This window comes from Hippocampus zosterae, chromosome 13, assembly GCF_025434085.1.
Source record: "Hippocampus zosterae strain Florida chromosome 13, ASM2543408v3, whole genome shotgun sequence".
Taxonomy (NCBI): Eukaryota; Metazoa; Chordata; class Actinopteri; order Syngnathiformes; family Syngnathidae; genus Hippocampus; species Hippocampus zosterae.
Genome location: NC_067463.1, coordinates 16,567,462 through 16,585,377, shown reverse-complemented (window position 1 = coordinate 16,585,377; position 17,916 = coordinate 16,567,462). Strand labels below are relative to the sequence as shown.

The 17,916-nt window shown below is 42.9% G+C and overlaps 1 protein-coding gene across 1 annotated transcript in view; it reads left to right on the top strand.

The window, feature by feature from the left end:
* The window catches only part of xylt1 (xylosyltransferase I), a 76,560-nt gene that overhangs the window by 28,793 nt on the left and 29,851 nt on the right, over positions 1 to 17,916 (top strand). The window contains exons 2-4 of the mRNA XM_052085188.1: positions 7,613 to 8,183; positions 15,414 to 15,586; positions 16,379 to 16,581. Coding sequence (XP_051941148.1) covers positions 7,613 to 8,183; positions 15,414 to 15,586; positions 16,379 to 16,581 — 947 coding nt within the window. The remainder of the gene's footprint in view (positions 1 to 7,612; positions 8,184 to 15,413; positions 15,587 to 16,378; positions 16,582 to 17,916) is intronic.

Genomic DNA, 17,916 nt, shown 5'->3' with positions numbered 1-17,916 from the left:
TCCTCCACTGCTCTTGTCTGCATCTCTGCTGTTGCTACTGTTTCTCATGGCCCCTTCACCCCACTACACTTTCACATTCTCCCCAATTTCTTTGCTGCTCTGCTTCACCTTTGGGGGCCTTTGTAAAACTTTGTGTGAATGTCTCGTCACCTGCAACTAGTCAATCATGGACATTAAAATAACATACAACTACACTCCTGACTGCGATCCGGAATCTCACTGTGCAGCATAACCTTGCCGCTTGCGTATAGCGATGCCACTAAAATGGGGATGTGGGGTGTCACAGGGAAATCGCCTTCATCTCGTCCTCTCTCACGAACGGTTGGCAAAGAGACGCCTCCCCCACTCTTTTCTTCGCATCGCCGTGGTGAATGGAATTGCATGGCTGTGCAGTTCAATCACTGTCAAACACAAAGAAAAGGGGTCTCTTGTGCAAAATTTCATGATTCACAATTGATTAAATAAGGGTGTCATTTCATGGCTGAACAGGGAGGTGTAAGATAAGGGTTGGTAGGGATTTTTCATGCCTTTGTGAGATATGGCTTAGCAATCGCCTGATGGGCCACATTCAAAGCCGGAGCTGTAAAGTTTGTGGGGGAGAATAGACTACTATATGAGAGAAGGGGTAAAGGCACACAGCAGGAGATCTGCCAGTGTCTTTGCATGATCTCTCGAAAGGCTTTCATGCCTTTCAGAGATATACGCATGATATATTGTACGTAGTGGTGCAATTTAGATCCCTCTTGTCATTTGGAAACTCTCTCGGTTCGCCCTGTAGGAAAGAAAGAGGAGCACACAATTACCACCAATGCCATCTAGATCTAGAAATGTAAACAAGATATTCGATGGAACAGAAGAAAACTAGCGAACTAGCATGAGTAATTTACCTTGCCTGATCCTCATTGCTAACATTTTCTCTCATGACAGCACATGATGTTGACAGGTAGACACCAAAACGGAACGTTCATTATTAATTCAGATGTCATCCATTTGTACCACTCCAGACTTTTGTAGATTATCATCGTAGTTAGATATATCTGAATCCTGTCAATCCTTCTTGATCGATGACACAAGAGATGTAAAATGCATCCCGAGTGCATTGTATGGGTCTGTTATTTTTTGTGATTACAATGCTCATCAAATTCTGAAGGCCTGAACCCAACGCTGGTGTCAGTCATTTTAATTGCTGCTGCCCTTGTCATCACAGTGGTTTAAATGACACTAGCCACGTGACATCTTGTACTCTACAGACGTAGGCTATGTCACATGAACCATAAGGCTGTAACGGGCTCTTGTCGGGTAGATTTCCATTCATCAAGCATTGCTTCTATGTCTTTATAATGTCCCAGTGATAAAGAACTCAACATTGCTATTTATTAACGCAAAGATAGTGATTGCATTATAACAGCCTACAAGTTACTTTGATAAAAAAAAGATTGTTTTTAGAAATGCATGGATAGATGTAACTTTGCCGAAGCGATGAATTCTTGCGGTATTTGTAAGTTCCCAAAACCCCAAGAATCCATCTTGTCCCGAGCCCACTGATTTGCTCTTAGTTGTACCACTTGTGCAAAAATCACACCACTGTTTTTTTAATACTTTATATACTCTATATACCATGTATTTTTATTGACTTAATAATGAGCAACTCAGAATTTCCCTTCACAAAAATAACTACTGTGATCAAATAAAATAATGATCATTGAAACCCCCCCCCCCACCACCACCACCACCTTTATTTATAGAAATCTGTGCCTCAAATGGGGGGAAACGGCCCTCTATGGCCCACCGGTGGCGGCGGGTCAGCACAGCATTCAACCCAAGAAGCAATAGCAACAGCAGTCGCTCGTGGCAAAATCTGTTGTTTGATATCGTCCGTCATCCAGTTATCACAAAGGCTGTCCTGCGCCAACTTTATTAGACTCCCTTCTTTGATTTTTCTTATGATTACCTGTCCCTGGGAAGTAATATTGAGCCTATTAGCAGAGAGAGTAGGCACTACCTCAGGATCCCTGATAAGTGGTCACAGCCATTCAGTCAGATGATAACAACCATACTGGGTGATATTGTGTCATTCTAGATCAGGGGTCGGCAATTTCTGTTTTTCGGAGGCTGTCTTAGAACGCCTCTCGAGTTGAACGAGAGGAGAAAGGAGGTACGGAGTCGGACGCCGACGTGTCTGTGTTTGTCAAGACTGTTAAAAGCATAAATAAAGTGTACTTTTTAAAAAAACAATACCACAGCTCTCTTTTTTCAGAGCTGCAACATATATCTATATCTATTTGAGCTATATTAGCCTACAATCCAAATCTTATTTCATTTTCTAACATTTTTTATAAAGCTCCAGCGAGCCGCTAGATGTCGCTAAAGAGCCGCACGCGGCTCTGGAGCCGCGTGTTGCCGACCCCCGTTTTCGATAGACGGCAAACATCTATGACAGTGAACATTTCTCTTTTTCTCGCTCTCTCTTTCTCACACACACACACACACACACACAAGTCAGCTGCGCTCGCACACACACACAGCAGGATAAATTAGCATGCAAACAGGTTGGTTTGTTCAATAGAAAGAGAAGAAACGTGTGACTGTAAATGTGTGGTTTAGTAATCCATCTGTGTAAGCCGCCATGGTGCAGAGGAACATTATTTTTCTTTTAATGTAGGAGAAACCGAACCTCGTGAGGCTTACGCAGGCTGGCTTCACTTTTGCCACATGCTTTGGGGATTTTGAGCTCATTGTTGAGTGCAGGTCGTTGGTACACACTCTCCCTGTAAACCTTTGAGGTCATTTGAGGTCATCCCTTAACTCGATTTCACCTGAATCAAGATTAGGGTGGAGGTTCTTTCAAAGGAAAATCTTGACATCAACTCATTTACAATTATTTTCCACACCGCAACAATCTCACTGAAACATTCAGTTGATTCAAGTTTCCGTTCCACAACAGAGCAGAATTTGAATTCAATGAAGTCCATTAAATGGTTCATTTACATTTCAAGTATTATCTACTGCTCTTATTGAGAGCAAAGTGCTTGCAGCAACCAGTAGTAAGAACTGTATTGGTCAAGGCTGTGAGTGTATCGTGAAAATGGGTGAAAAGGGAATGGAGAACATCATTTATTTGTTTACCAAGATGGGGGGGGTGGGATATCCATTGCATCCTCTGATATCAGTTCTATTGCCCTTAGGTGCAACTGTGAGAGCGAATGCTGGTCTAGCAATATGTGCTGCAGTTATTAGCAACTCTAAAGATAAGGATGGATGGATGGATGGATGCATGGAAACCAACCTGGTGTAATGCACAATCACCATTTTTGGAACTCAATCCAAGTTTGTCCAATAGTGTTAGAGAACCCGGAGATTGGTTCCACATTGAGTAAGTAAAACGGTGGGGGAAAACATCGCTCAACTGAAATGTTCAATGTCAATAAAGGAAAGCTGAGTGAACAAAATAGTCTCTGTCCAATCGTGCAAATAGTTTGAGTGGGCATAGAAGTGCATTTACAAACGTGAATGTTTTTCAGAGTTGTGTGGTATGACAATATAGTCCCAAAATAAATAATGAATGAATGAATTCCCATGTTGTTACTTAGAGGTATGGATGTGATCTCTTTACCGCCTTTGTTTTTTGTACATAAAATTCAACAGTAGTTTGTGAATTCAACTTTGCCCTCTGGTCTTTGTGAATGTACACAGCTGGAACTTTGTCTTGTTTTAAATAACATATCCCAAAGTGTGGCGATTGTATCTAAGTAAACTGACCAATTATAAGTGGAATTGATATGGCAATAATAGATGTTCCTTTTCGATGTATTCTGCATGTACACAAACACAAAAGGTCCCTTTTGACTTTCTTAGTCCAGGGTACATAAGAAGCCTTCGCACATACCAAATGCCGATGTTGATTCGACGTTGGGGTTTTCGCTTTCATCATAGAATTTCTCCCTGATTCCACTTTATGCTTTGCAGTATTTCAGTCATTTTATAAAGTTTAACATGTGAAAGCTAACATCAAAATGCTAAATAATGGGATCTCATTTCCCCGAGCCGATAACAAGTAGGCTTTTTTTCCCCCTCCTTTTGTCAATTCTCTATGCGCTGTCTTGCGGCGGAAAAACAGCTGTGAACCGAGCGCGTTTGTGTATCAAACTCCGGTGTCATACAAGACGCCGCATCTTGCTCAGAGATTAACTCCAGGTAATTAATCTGAGCTCGTTAGCCATATGGCAAGCACGTTCAGGCCAGAGCGCAGCCGAGGTGATCCAACTCCCGTGTACTCGCTAATATGCGTGGCATGGCCAAATGTATTTCCTAATGAACTTCACAATACGTTTATGCCTCGTACGGTTGTCTGCACGGCTGCTTGTGTCACCATTGTGCCGGCACATGTGACGTGGCAATGTCTGAAAGGAAGCTTGCTGGGAGGCTGAGGTTTAAACTGATGTGCCTCTCCCTTGCTGTTTCTGGAAGTAAATGACGGCATTCAGGAGGAGGGGAAAAGGCAGTGCAGATTCTTTCCTTCCTTAGAGCGAGGGATGATTCGAGGGCCAGGGGAGGAGAAAGACAGGTGTGGGGAGGAAGATAAGTTCTTTTCCCTTAGCCACACAGGAGATTGGGTGAACCAAAAAGGGGAAAGAAAGAAAAAGGACAGGTGAAATATTTTCCCCTGAGGCAGAGGAAATGAGGAAAAGTCAGAACTACCAGCCAGCTCTGTAAGCGAGGAAAGGCCTAAACCATTCCCAAAGGGGAGGCCGGAACACCCTCCCTTTCTCTGAATGTGCCCACCAGTGATAGATAATATTAATGTTTACCTTCTTTGCTATTTTCTCGCTCCTCCGTGTTGTTTGTGTGAACACTGGAAAGGATGCCAGGCAGTTCTTAGTTGGCCTTCCAATATGTTCACCAAGTTAAAAACAATAAAAGTAATAATCTTGTAGCAATCCATCCTTGCGCCACGCCCACAGCCCCATCACCAGTCCAATGAGTAATTCTTTGCCCCACAGTTTCCGACTTACAGCACAAGATTAAAAAGCAATGTTGCCAACGAAGTCCTGAACAGGAAGGTGAGGAGGAAGGGTAGACAGAACATCGCGTGGAGGATCGTTCATCCAGAGAAATTTCCCTTTTGTTCCATTTCCAACATACTTGAGGCTGGTTTCATCTGATCCATGTCAATTCATTTGCAACAAGAGACGATCCCATGATGAAAAAAAAAAACCTCCAAACACTTCATCACATTTTTCCACTACTTATCATGTTCCGTACCACGGGTGAGCTGAAGCCTATCCCAGCTAACTATGGCGCAGAGTTCAGTTGCAATGGGCACACTGCAGTCAATCACATGGCACGCAATCCCATTCATGTTCACACTTTGTTTCACAATTTCAAGTAGCACAGAAGCCAAAACATGCAGAAAGGACAGAGCTAAGAGCTACTTTGTAAGGGCGGAGGTACGAACCGCATGCTCCACACTAGCAGATCACATCAGTCTATATATATACTGTGTGTATATTCATTCATCTTCCATACCGCTTGATCCTCACTAGGGTCGCTGGGGGTGCTGGAGCCCATCCCAGCCGTCTCCGGGCAGTAGGCGGGGGACACCCTGAATCGGTTGCCAGCCAATCGCAGGGCACACATAGACGAACAACCATTCACGCTCACACTCACACCTAGGGACAATTTAGAGTGTTCAATCAGCCTGCCATGCATATTTTTGGAATGTGGGAGGAAACCGGAGCACCCGGAGAAAACCCACGCAGGCCCGGGGAGAACATGCAAACTCCACACTGGAAGGCCGGAGCTGGAATCGAACCTGGTACCTCTGCACTGTGAAGCCGACGTGCTAACCACTGGACTACCGGTCCGCCCCTGTGTGTGTGTGTGTATATATATATATATATATATATATATATATATATATATATATATGCCAAATTACCAAACAAATTTCTTCTAGGGAATGAACCGTCTCTCACATCTCCTTTGTACTAAGGTATTTAAAAGGGACACGAGATAGCTAAAGGGCTACATTTATAAGGTGTAAGCAGCTGCTCCACGAGGGATTACCAGCGTCTGTCACACAACATGATCATTTGAACTGGAATAGTGAAAGAAAGTAAAGGCCCGCATTGGTTATGGGGGCAACCGGGGAGGCGAAAATAATGGTTGTGACAGGAAGACGAGAGACAGAGCTGAAATAATACTGGATAGAGGGAAAAAAAGGTGTGACATGAAAAAAGGCACGCCGAGCAGAGGGAAAGAGCGGTAAAGAAGGGGAGCGGAGGGCATGGATTGTGATTGGTGTGGAAGGAGTGGGACCATGATTTCTTTCTTTCTTTCTTTGTCTTTCTCTCCCCTCCCTTCCCAAAAATGAACAAAATGTCACATTTATTTATATGTACAATTCCGTGCTGTTCCGCTTTAGGATTCTTTGCCCTTTTGTGTGGACTGTTCTCATTGTTTCACTATGTGAGTGAGAAAGTGTGTCAGCTGCTTGCATAGATGAAAGGTTGATGACAAAGAGTCTGCTTGCAGGGCAGTAGCCAGAGAACGACAGCGTTCATAGGAGACAGATACACTCTTTCCAAACGGAGATGCTAGCTCAAAGAGAAGCTAATTCCCTTCCTTTGTGTTTCACCTCCCCTGGTTCCCTTCTGTCGTACATAACTGCCTTCTCCCCCACCTCTTTTGGCGCCTCTTTTCCATGTCTTGTAAATGCTGAAGCACATCAGGGAGCCTTGTTGTTGTGAGGTCTATCTTCCCCCAGCTGCTGTTTGCTGTTCCACCTCCCATACTTCTCTATTTTCTACTCCCCCGCCTTTTCCCCATGTGTCTAGCAAGGTGTGCAACATTGACGTGGCAGTAAGGCAGCTTCCTTTATGTGCCGTCCGATGCGTGGCAACACATTTTGCTGCAACAGGCCAACGCTTCCTGGGAGAGCAACTCAACCCTTGTGTCAGCGCTCTTTTGCCTCGTGATCCCCACTTTTGCTCATTACACTTATTTGCTCTTTGTGCACTCTCCACTGCCACCCCCCCTCCCACCCCCCCCCCATTCAAATTGTTCTGCTTCAAAGATAAATTGTTGGTTCAGTCACACACGCACACGCAATCTCATATGACACAGGCTTCCCTGTCACATGCCACACTACAGTTTCTTCTTATTCGGTGGCTCCAAGTGAAAAGAATTGTACACATGCACGCACCCGCACGCTCAAGCATTAACACCCACACAAACTCACAGTCATACTCTGGCCCTTTATCCCCTTTGGGTAATCTGTTTACGGTGAACTGGGGCCGTTTGCGGGAGAATTTAATTGAAACCGGGCTAATCTGATGATGGCACAGAGCCCTCATCGTCCCGCGTCACCTTCAGTCAAGTTGCACCTTGTAGTCCGCCCACTCAATTCCTCAATACTTAATTTCATGCCACACAGTTCAGTGCATTTTTGCCCACTCAAATCATGCCACGTTGATTGTTAAAGCACAGTATGATATGCACCGTGTTCACTCGCTTCTGATCTTATATCTTTCTTACTGATGTGAGTCCCCTTTTAGCATCCCTCACCACTGAACAAGCATTTGTTTCTTTCTCGCCTCTCCATTCTTTCCAGGACGGCTACTACTCCCATCGACCGAAGGAGAAAAGCAGAGTGGACAGCAACAATGAGAACTCCGTACCAAAAGACTTTGATAACATAGACAACAGTAACTTTGGTGCACGCTCGCAGCCGCATCGGCAAACCGTCGGGGCCACCGGCAGGAGGCAGCAGCGAGAGCATCTGCAGGAGAAAGGTCCAGGCCAGCAGCACGTCTGGCGTGACAACTCCCCCGGCCTGGCTCGCAGCTCCAATGAAGTGCTGCCTTTAAGCCACCAGCCGCTGGCGGTCACCAACAACCTGCGCCCCGGTGGTCAAGGTGTGGCTGCAGGAGGGCCGCGGCATCGTGCCTCGCACCAGGCCCAGCACCGGCATCAGCACCCTCACAAAAGGCAGGCGACTGCAGCGACCCTGGAGGTGACCTACGACCAACCACCCAAGTGTGAAATCAGTGGGAAGGAAGCCATCTCAGCTCTGTCCAGGGCCAAAAGCAAGGACTGCCGGCAGCAGATTGCTGAAGTCTACTGCAGACACAAGGAGGGCCAGTTAATGCCAGAGAAGGTCACACGCTACTGCCCCTTAGAAGGTGACTTCAGGAAAAATATTCATAGTTTGTGGTTGTCATTTTTTTTGTGTGAATATATGCGGTATACACCCACACTGCGACACACATAAGACACCTGTATTCTGACCAGGGTTATAATACTCTTGGATTTTTCGATTTTATTTAGATTTTGTTTTGAATTGTTTTTTTTTAAATTCAATTAGCTTTAATTCGTTTTTAAATGCAAGGTTATTCATTTAAATTGGCAGCGGGGTTTTGGGGGGATGCTTAATTTTTGCTTAATTTTTATTTATTTATTTATTTATTTATTTATTTGTTTGTTTATTTATTTATTTATTTTTGATATATGGAATATTTGGCGAGGGCAATATTTACCACATAGGTTCACCACATACTGTGTTAAGTATAGTAAACTACAACACTCAAAAAAATAGTTTGCCCTTCCTTCTTAGGTGCCTACGGATATACAGCAATACATTTTAATAGCAATACTTTTCATAAACTACAACATCCTTTATGTATGTTTCAGATTAATTGAAAAAATCCTGGAATCTTGCGAAATAATTGATGCCCCATGAAAGCCAACAATAATTGTGTGTGTGTGTGTGTGTGTGTGTGTGCGTGTGTGTGTGTGTGTGTGTGTGTGTGTGTGTGTGTGTGTGTGCGCGCATGTGTGTGCGTGTGTGTCTAATTGGATTTGCAGAAAAATGGGGACATTGTTTGTATTCTCTCCAAATTGTTTCCAATTGTCATGTGTTTGTTTTTTTCAAACTGGCCGTGAATCAAAGTTGTTCCTTTCTTTTTCAAACCAGAAAACAGCCAAACATTCACACTTGTTTGTTGTTTTTTTTTTTTTCACCTCTCCGGAGGTGGAGCCTGGCAACAATATCAGAGGACCACAACAAACCGGTGACAAACAGAGAACAGCCTAGGTAGCATTTTGTAATGTTTTCCACCAGTAGCAGCTGTCAGAACAGCTTCACTGGACCTTGGCATATATTCTGTTAGTCTCTGTAAATCTGCTGGAGGCATGAACACCATTCGCTCACAAAAATTTATTATCTGCTGTTTTGATGATGGTGGGCAATGCTATCTTCAATCCAAAATCACTCCAACATGCTCCCTCTGGGCCGGACCTGGGCAAAGTACAGCCCGTGGGCCACATCGCATTCTTTATCAAGTCAAAATAAATCGTAAAATATGTGGTGCTTGGATTTTTAAAGTGGTACTTTTATTTTGCTGTGTATGTCTGTGGGCGGTACCGCTGAGCAAGAGCAACGAAGAGTTGCCGAATTTACAACAATGTTGCAATATGTAGCGTTGGTCGACTTTTTCAACACTTCCTGCATCTATTTTTCAAACAAACGACTGGCGACAATGCCACATGTGTTCCTCATGTTGGCAACATTCCTGCACGGTGCAGGGAAGAGGGCCAGGGGGATTAATCCGTGATAATCATTTGGGAGTCTTGACTAGGAATGGTTAATAGGATTTAGCACACTTCAGATTGTAGGAAAACTGATTTACATTTTTTGTGAATGTTGCTTGAATCGTGATACAAGAAAATGTTCATAGAATTTTTATGATTGCTTACAATTTAATCATTTTTATTTCCTAATTGTAATAACTTAGACCATATTCACACAACTAGCAGGTTATTTAAACTGAAATGCAATTTAAGTTAATTTGGGGGAATTTTCATATGAAAGAAGAGCCTTGACCAGAATCGCACAAAACTTCATTTGCAATGAAAAACATTTCATTTATAAATCTCATTGCACTTGAATTGTGACTTTGTACCCTTGAAACATAAAGAAATATTACCTTCCTTATTCTGCAACAACCTACCTGAATAATACTGCCAAACATCCAGGCTTCGATATGGCTGACTAATCAGTCGACTGTACACACGAGCTGCATCTACATTCTCTCGTCCTTTTGCATCTCGCTCTGTCTCTTGCCGTTCGTCGGGGACAGGTACAGGATTTTTTTTTCTCTCCCCGAGCTAAAGTGGATGGAGGTTGAACGAGACATAGGGGAGTTGAGAAACAAATTAATCAGGCTATTTTAGATCCTCCTGAGGATAAGCCGTTTGGATAATGGATGGATGGATGACTATCACCGCTTAGCCCCGCTGTAGCGTCATCCCTGTCATTCGTGTTGTCTCTCCACCTAAACATTCCTCCACTGGATGCATGCAGCGGAAGTGTATTGATGCTCGTCGCTCTCAATCGCCACGACTTTCTTGTATGAGTGGCCATTCTCAAGTGAGGAGGAAAAACGAGCTGTTGTATTTACACAGATGGTGTTGGAATGAACACAACATAACATGTCAGCAGGCACTTGCTGTCCTTCGAAAACAAAAGAAAGCACAGGGACATTGCAACTTTTGTCCACTCTACTTCCAAATAGCAATGGTGTCATGTCTGCATCTCACAGCAACTCACCACCCCATTCAAATTACCGGTTGATCAAAGACACCAAGAAATGGAAAGGGCCTTTCCCCGGGTTGCTGGCCTGATAACAACGCCGCAGCTAAATTGAACCATTTGTCTGTCTTATACTGTCCTTCTGCCTGCCTGCTCACCGCCAATTTGTTCTCACTTGCTCTTCCCTCTTGTATTCCCATCCCAATTCAAGTCCTAACCTTGTTAGCACAAAATTGTCCAATTTGATTTGATCAGTGTAGCGTCCTTGAGGCATTGACTGGATTAGCAATTGTGTTAGAACTGATATTTGCATCATTGAATGCTGGAGGAACATGGTCAATCTCTTTGTCAACCATATGCTAGCTTGGCTAGTGATGATAGGTTTGGCTTGTGATGCTCCAGGGCTTGGCAGGGCATTTGTACAGTAGCAATAGTGGGAACTTTTGCTCATGATGGTGAGCTGATCTTTTGAATCGTAGCAAGCGTGCAGCGTGGATGTGATTCTGCAAGCCCTGAGTTTTAAGCTGTTTAATGACACCCCAGTTGGCGTTAACTGTAAAACAGATCACAAAACAATTTCACACGTTGTGTATTTAAATACATAACATTCTTCGTTTTTATAACATTGCTAATGCTAAATTCAATGGAGGATCCCATTGAAATACCATTGGGAAATTACATTGACTTTGGGAGTGATCTCAAACAAAATAATCATGATTATTATTTTTCCATAATTGTCCATCCCTGGTACAACACAATGCAAAAATCTTGGACCATAACAAACTACTTTTATGACTTTTTCTCACAGCAGTCATTTTGACAAAAACAAAACAAAAATAAGTGCATTACGCCAAACATTACACGGACCAAGAAAGAACTAAGAATCCATTACATTTTGATGAAAGTCTGCATATAAGTGTGGATATAAAAATATATGTTCATTATTTGACTAACTGGCATCAATGGAACGATCCAACCCCCAGACTCATAATGGCAATCCCATCTGTACGTCATCCTCCAGCGACCAGGAAGTAATATGCAGACTAATAAAACAAATGGACAAAACAGGATTTTTATTCTTTAATTCAGCGGGTCGGCCTCTATTCTATTAAGTGACAACAACAAAAAATAATGTGAAGAATTTCATTGGTGCTAGAATTTTGCAGAGCGTTGTATTTGTACACCACCCGAGTGTTAAAGTACAGATTCCACTAAAGTAATACATGCCATTTTCACAGCATGGACAAACAAATTCCAAGCTCCTGTCTTTTAACTTTTATCCAGATCAGTTGCATTTTGGTAACGTTATGCACTCTACTTCATTTGTAATTATAAATTACCATTATAACATACCTTTGCACTGTAACTAGTGTTCTTATTTTTTTTTTGTGTGTCCAAATACAACAAAGAGCGATAGCGTAAGCCCTGTGCATGGAAATGCATTTCTCAATTTGTAGAGATCTGTACTTTGTTTGCTGTATTTATTATTTTTTATTTTTTCAAAAGACATTGATGTCTCATCTGGTAAATTGATGAATTTACATAGAGTGGGAGATTTACTCTGATTTTATTTCTACCTCAAATGAGCATTCAAAACGGATGTTATGCAAGATAAGACAAGACAAGAAGGGCGAAAGCAGATAAGGGCGCTATACTTAAAAGGATTTATGCAGACAGGAAGAATGATGAAGACTCTCTAGCTCAAGAGGAGAGACCCCCTCCCCCGTCCTGTCAATTTTGTAGTGGGTCAAAATGAGTCAACGGTGAAATCATAAATGCCTCACAAAAGTGATCGCTCAAATGAAGTTCACACACTGACTGTAGCAGTGCTCATTAGTTCAGCTATCTCATATGGCACACATTCAGTATCCTTTGTGAAACAACTGGCCCAATTATCCATGTGTAAAACAAACCAGTGAACCTTCTAAGCCGGCCAGTAATTAGCATTCAGTCTAAGACAAAGTGCAAATATTTCCCCTTTGGGATCTCCGAAATAGAGTGAAGTGCAACAAACAAGTAACATCGAGTGTCAGGACGTAATGATAGTTGTAATCAGGTTGTTATCCCAAATTGTCTTTGGACAATGCCCTGCCGGACCTTAAATTTAGATTGCGTCTGTTAAATAGTGGGGGTGAAGGCTGCTTATACCAGTCTGATACTTGGCTGTTAAATCAGAGTAATTACAGGGCCCCGAGGGGCCAGACACTGTGTTGAGTCAGGATGGACATTTTGGGAAATATGACCTCTACGGAATACACAGCTTCTCTTGTCCTTTTTCGTCTTGACTATAGACGGGCTCGAGGGAACCAGAGCCCTGAATTACAGTCATTAATCTCCTTAAGACATGACATTGTAAACAAACACGTCCTAACAGCCTGTTGCACGCATTTGTTTTCATGAAAAACAAGTCAATCAGTGTCCATTCTACACTTTCGAGATTGTCAGTTCAAAACCTCAACAAGTTTGAAAGGGAAGGTTTAAAGGCGCAACGGGAAGTAATGTGAGGCTGCCAATAACACCACAGATGCGTTTGATAGTGAGTTGGCATTGCTTTCATGATTTTGTCATTTCTGTAAAATACAAGTTGACTTCCAAGGCTTGTGTTTTCAATGTATTAATTGTCCCTGTATTAGGCACCCGAAATCGTTTTTATTTTGTTTGATAAGCTGATTAGCCTGACTCTTCACGTTGACATTTTTAACGAAACCTCTGGAAAGAAAAAAAAAATGCACTGTGTACATTCTCATTTTAAACTTAGTTGATGTCTAACACCAAATGACCGTCACCGGTAACGAAGAAGTGAATTAAGAGTTATAATATGCTTCACACTTACACCACCATTTAAAGTGTTCCACAGCACCCTTGTTGGATCGTATTTCTATTAATTCCACAGAGCTACCAAATGTTAGAGATTGTCTGTTACGAAATCATTGAACGCCAACTCTTTACAGCTGGGAGGCTGATTGTTCCAGATAGTTAAAAAAAAAATCCAGGCTCCAACAGTAGCGGGCCAGCAAGACGCTGACTTGTAGACATGAATGAATGCGATGAAATTAACAGTACATTGTAAAAAAAAAGAAAAGAAAAAAGAACTTCTTTTCATATTGAAAAATGCTTTTGCACTACGCCAGTTCCCTGCGAGCTTCGGCTGGCTAGCTGGCGAAACAATCCAGCGCAGCAAATTCACATTGCCTCTGGTATCAACACAGCACAAGTCTCGAATCATTGCATCCGTGGCAATGAATCAGCAAAATTTTCCAAGCAAACAAAGAAAAATCGCCATGATATATATTTTTACATACAGTATTTGTCTGGTCTCTTCTATTGTGGCTGGTTTAGATCATTTTTATACCATTCGCCGCATCACCAAAAATGAATTGAAATGGGGAGTGGCGTGCTTTCCCTTATTCGCCACTCGAGCGAAGGGCCGATCTGTCCGTCAAAATTGCCCTGGCAAATTCCACGGCAAAATTCACGGGTACAAAGTACAAATGCCAAATGCTCCAAAACCACGATTTTCTTAGCGACCAGTTATGCATATGATAGTTTACAGTATTATCACAACATTGCTTGCCAAATAAATGTAACGGGGAAAAAAAACCCCAAAAACCAAAAGTGGCAGCGTAGCAAAGGTTAGCAAGCTTGCCCCTTTTCCTTGACCCTGAGTAGAAGAATGCACAAGTATTTTGTTGGTTTCTGTACTAAATACCAATGTCAACAACGTCACGCAAAACAACTATGAACCCCCAGCCCATGTCAAGAAAACATCAAAACAAGCTGCATCAGTGACGCAACAAAACGGGAGATCAGTCATCATATCAAGTCCCACTGATTGTGTAAATCCCCCTGGCATCGGCACTTTGATTTGTAGTGTGTGAAGAAGGATAATCAAACTCTTACATGAGAGGCAAGTCAGCCACTGTCGCTGAGGGACAATTTTCCAAAACACGAAAAAAGTGTGACTGTGCGTGTGAATGCTCGTTTGTCTATGTGCGCCCTGCGATTGGCTTGCTACCGGTTCAGGGTGTACCTCGTCTGCTGCCCGAACCTACCACCCTGGTGAGGATAAAGCGCTTTAGTTTAACATCGTTTCACCAGCAATTGTGGATACAAGAAATAGAAAAATGCCTACAAGAGGAGACATTTGTACACACATTAGATTGCACTAAATAGAAACCACAATTTTGTCCATGCTTCAACTTTCTATTCCAACAATGCTACTTGTTTCTTGGGAAAATCGAGTGCCGAGTTTAAATGTTGACTTTTGAGAAGTGGTGACACTTGCTTTGTTTACGACAGTTCAAAAACAGAACCGGTAAAGCCTAATTTAATCCAATGATGCAGATATATTTGATGAGGGCACCCTTCAATCTCATATCCTTTGATTCAGCCTGCGACCGTGTGCACCATTCCAATGTTGATGCAATAAACACGTTACAAATACAAATACTGAAGCCATCTTTAACGATTATGGTGATGGAGTAATGATTATGTTGTGCAGTAGGCTATGTATAATTCCTTTTTATCTGATCATATATACAGGGTACACTGCAATAACTGTCCTGCGCTAATGTGCTTGAGAAAATGTGAAAAATATGGACATTTGGACAAATTGGTATTGGAAGTGAATTTCTATAGGTTGCCAGCTCTGCTTTGGACAAGAAATTCCATCCATCCACAATAACAAAGCTTATAGCTGAACAGCTTTATTTCTGTCTGTACAAGCCATCCGTTACATTTTTCCATCATTAAAATAAATAAGTAAATACATAAATAAAAGATCTGTGGTGATAAATGTATGTATTTGTTGTTGTTGGTACAGGGAAAGCCAATGCAAATATCCAGTGGGATGAAGACTCTGCGGAAAGCTTCCCATCAAATCCAGTACGAATAGCATTTGTCCTGGTGGTGCACGGTCGCGCTTCTCGTCAGTTTCAGCGGCTCCTCAAAACCATCTACCACACGTCCCACTACTACTACATACACGTGGATCAGGTAAGCCCTGGTTAACGTGAAAGCAATCAAAGGAAAGGTTTCACTGCAGACCTCCACTGAATTATTCCATTTAAAAAAATCTCTTCAACTGTGGATTCTACAAAGGACTTTACCAAATACGTTCACATGACATTACCAATATGTCTGAACAACGATATCAATGATATCACATGACTTTGCAGTTATGTTCCCTCCACGTTAGCCGTTATCACGTTCGAGTAGACAATTCTTGTACCGTACAAACATTTCAAGACATTTGCTAAAAAAGTGCAGAGATGGAAAACTGCGGTGTGCACATTTGTGGAGATTGTTCTTGAACCATCGGTAATTGTCACATGTGTATTCACAACATGTTCACAATCCATCAATCTATCCATCCATCTTCCGTACCGCTTGATCCTCACGAGGGTCGCGGGGGGTGCTGGAGCCCATCCCAGCCGTCTCAGGGCAGTAGGCGGGGGACACCCTGAATCGGTTGCCAGCCAATCGCAGGGCACACATAGACGAACAACCATCCACCCACACACTCATACCTAGGGACAATTTAGAGTGTTCAATCAGCCTGCCATGCATATTTTTGGAATGTGGGAGGAAACCGGAGCACCCAGAGAAAACCCACGCAGGCCCGGGGAGAACATGCAAACTCCACACAGGGAGGCCGGAGCTGGAATCGAACCCGGTACCTCTGCACTGTGAAGCCGACGTGCTAACCACTGGACTACCGGGCCGCCCAATCCATCAATGTTTTAGTAAATTGCTGCTCTGAATGGTTGTTGTTGTTGTTTGTTGCAGCGCTCCAACTACCTCCATCGGCAGGTAAAGGCCTTAGCGGCTCAATACCCCAACGTGAGGGTGACGCCATGGCGCATGGCCACCATCTGGGGGGGTGCCAGTCTCCTGACCATGTATCTTCGAAGTATGGCTGACCTATTGTCCATGAGGGACTGGAGCTGGGATTTCTTCATCAACCTCAGTGCTGCCGACTACCCCATCAGGTAAAAGAGGGGCCCTCACGAGATCATCCGTAAACTTGGGGGTGGGGGCCATTGCGTCTGGGCTCCAGTGGTTCGTTCACTGTGAGCTTTGAATAAAGAGTCACTCCAAACCAAACAGATCAATGAAGTCAAACGTCTGCTTCTCCAACGCTTGCCTCCTCGCACCTTCTTTTCCAAGTCTTTTTTTTCCTTGCTTGTTCTCCATTCGAGGGGCTACATGTTCACCTGATTACAATTTAATTGCGCAGGCTCAATATATATTGACTTTCTCCGCCTGCAGTGTACTTGATGGTCCAAAAACCCGATCTCAATTGTTGAACATGTTTCTTTGAAGAGGCTGTAGAAGGTAATTAAAGGCCACAAAGATCAAGTGAACTGGACCTCATGTCATCCAAGTCAACTTGGGAAGAATTTTTTTTGGGGGGGGGGGCCAGGGGGTGTCCTTTTATGTGATTTTATTGTTCTTCTGGGATTTCAGGCTCTGCTGCATTTTTGAAGAAGCCATGCAGTAACTAATTAAAATGCTTCTAAAAGTGGTGGGAAGGAGTTATCTCTCCTGCGCAGCCAGATGTCCACCAGTTGGATTTAGACGAGTTGTTATAATGGACAGAGCCAAATAGGATCTGATGTTTTCCAAAACAGCAGCCAAGAAATTGAATTTGCTCAGTTTAATCACGTCCCTGCCATCGTATTGATGCATGCTGTCAATACTGTATGTTTCTGCGACATGTCTGAGTTCATGTCTTGCATCACGCTACATGCTCACATATTTATCCTGCCTCTGCATGATTAAATGCTTTTGTGATTGTGCCAAGGCACTGTTTTGCTCTTATTTTGCTCCTCATTTGCATGAGGTTGATGGAAGTGGAAAATAGCTGACGGTGGAGATTTTAAGACCCATCTGTTTGGAAATGAAACGATTGATGGCACAAAAGAGGGAATTGAGATACACAAAATGACAGGGAGGAGGGAGGGGGACAGATCAATTGTGGTGGTGGTGGCGGGGGTGAGGGGGGGGTGGATGTTTTGGATTTGTGTGATTCGGAAATATGTAAATTTTAGTCTGGTATCATTGCAGAGGAAGTTTATTTGTAACAGCCTGGATTTGACAATGCCAACTGGGAAACATGGTCTATTATTTTTGTCTTATTAATATGTGATCAAGTGTCAGGGGAGTTTTTTTAAGGTGTTTAGTATGTGTGCGTGTGTGTGCATGTGTGTGTGTATGTGCGTGTGTGTGTGCGTGTTAAGATGCTCTCATCTCTTCAGCTGAATTTGATAAACACTACGAAACAAATACAATTTTCATTCATTTTCCTAAATAGTCAATGTCCA